This window comes from Suricata suricatta, chromosome 13 (assembly GCF_006229205.1).
Source record: "Suricata suricatta isolate VVHF042 chromosome 13, meerkat_22Aug2017_6uvM2_HiC, whole genome shotgun sequence".
Classification (NCBI taxonomy): domain Eukaryota; kingdom Metazoa; phylum Chordata; class Mammalia; order Carnivora; family Herpestidae; genus Suricata; species Suricata suricatta.
Window position 1 is genome coordinate 33,800,002 of NC_043712.1, and position 1,505 is coordinate 33,801,506.

The 1,505-nt window shown below is 51.5% G+C and overlaps 1 protein-coding gene and 1 pseudogene across 1 annotated transcript in view; one reads left to right on the plus strand and one right to left on the minus strand.

Moving 5' to 3' along the window:
- Positions 1-1,505, plus strand: part of EXOSC3 (exosome component 3) — a 6,489-nt gene that overhangs the window by 1,294 nt on the left and 3,690 nt on the right. The window contains exons 3-4 of the mRNA XM_029919654.1: positions 589-850; positions 903-1,041. Of these exons, the coding sequence (XP_029775514.1) occupies positions 589-850; positions 903-1,041 (401 nt within the window). The remainder of the gene's footprint in view (positions 1-588; positions 851-902; positions 1,042-1,505) is intronic.
- Positions 33-1,451, minus strand: LOC115276077 (annotated as a pseudogene).

Genomic DNA, 1,505 nt, shown 5'->3' on the forward strand with positions numbered 1-1,505 from the left:
TACTACAAAAGAAAACAGAATGAAAGGACAGCCATAAATGATAATCATTTCCACAATATCTTAGGGGGTATCTTCAGCAAGCCCTTAGTGGTTACTGCACTGTTTGTCATTAGAGAGATTTAGAAAATATTGTGAAATTAAAGTCTACATATTAATACAAATCTACAACAAATTTGATATGTTACTTTCAGTAGAAGAAAATCAATCATAAACCCTCCGGTTTACAGCTTCTAATACTCCATTCGTTTCAGCCAGTATACCATACCTCTTGTATCAGAAAAGTCCCTAGCTTCTGCTTGCATATTAAGTCTAGTGCTACAGGGGGTCCTCAAAACCAAGGAAGGCTATTTCATTGTCAGACAATTTTTCCCACATTAAAGTCCTTTACTTATTCGAAGAGGAATTTAACTCCCTGTGACATCGATTCACAGGGTCTGGTTCCGCCCTTTGGGACCCCAAAAGATACACCTGGTGCTCCTCTGTGATTGTGAAGGCAATGATGATGTCTTGCATCTCTTATACGCCAAGATTTCCAGTCTCCTTTCTCTCCTGGCCGCCCTTCTCTGGTCTCGTTCCATTTGTTCACAGTCCCTCTAAAGGGGATGCAGAGGTGGGCACAAGACTACGGTGGCTCTAGACCAGCATTAACAGAAGGGTCCAGGGCCCCATCCCTGCCTCTTCCCAGAGCGGGGTTATCACTTTCAAGGCCGTACCACCTCTCCAGAGTCCAAACTCACCCGTTTCTGCTGCGAGTCCACCCAGTAAACGCCACCGCTGCTGCCGCCGCCGCCGGGCTCCTTATAACGGAGACGGCCGCACTTGGTGACCAGGAGGCGGTCGCCACTGCGCCGCAAGCCGGGGCCGCACACTACACGCACCCGGGAGCGCACTCCCGCATTTAGGCGCAGCGGTCGCTCCCCGGCACCACCCAGACCTTCTTCGTCCTCCTGCTCCGGCAGCAGCAGTTCCTCACCCGGGAGCACCACCTGGTCTAGCACAGTGCGCGCCGCCCGCGCCCTGCCTCCTCCTGCATGGGATTCGGTTGCGACAGCCACGACCTCGGCCATGCCGGGATCCACCAAAAGCAATTTCCAACTTCCGCTTCCGGCTCCGCGTCCAATCTCCAGCCTGCCCAAGGTTTTCCGTTTCCGGTAGTATCGGTATATTGGAATTGAACCTGCATCCACAGACCCGTTAGCTGTGGGCTGGAGGGTCCCGCCAAAGTGGCTGCGATTATGTCTGTACCCCGCCACCTATCTTGCGGTCTTTCTGCAAATCAGTCCTGAAACAGGCAGCTTGAGTCAATAGCAGATCCTTCACTTCCGATGTCTCGGGTCGCACCGCAGGATACAAGACGCTCCTACGTGTGGTTCTGTGGGAACCTTGGAAACGCAGCAGAGAGGCTTCGGGAGTTGGTCCTTTCCTTCCGACTCCTCCCTCAGAAGTAAAAGTATCCGACTCCTCCCTCAGAAGGAAAAGTATTTTCCTTTTCCAAAAAAAATTTT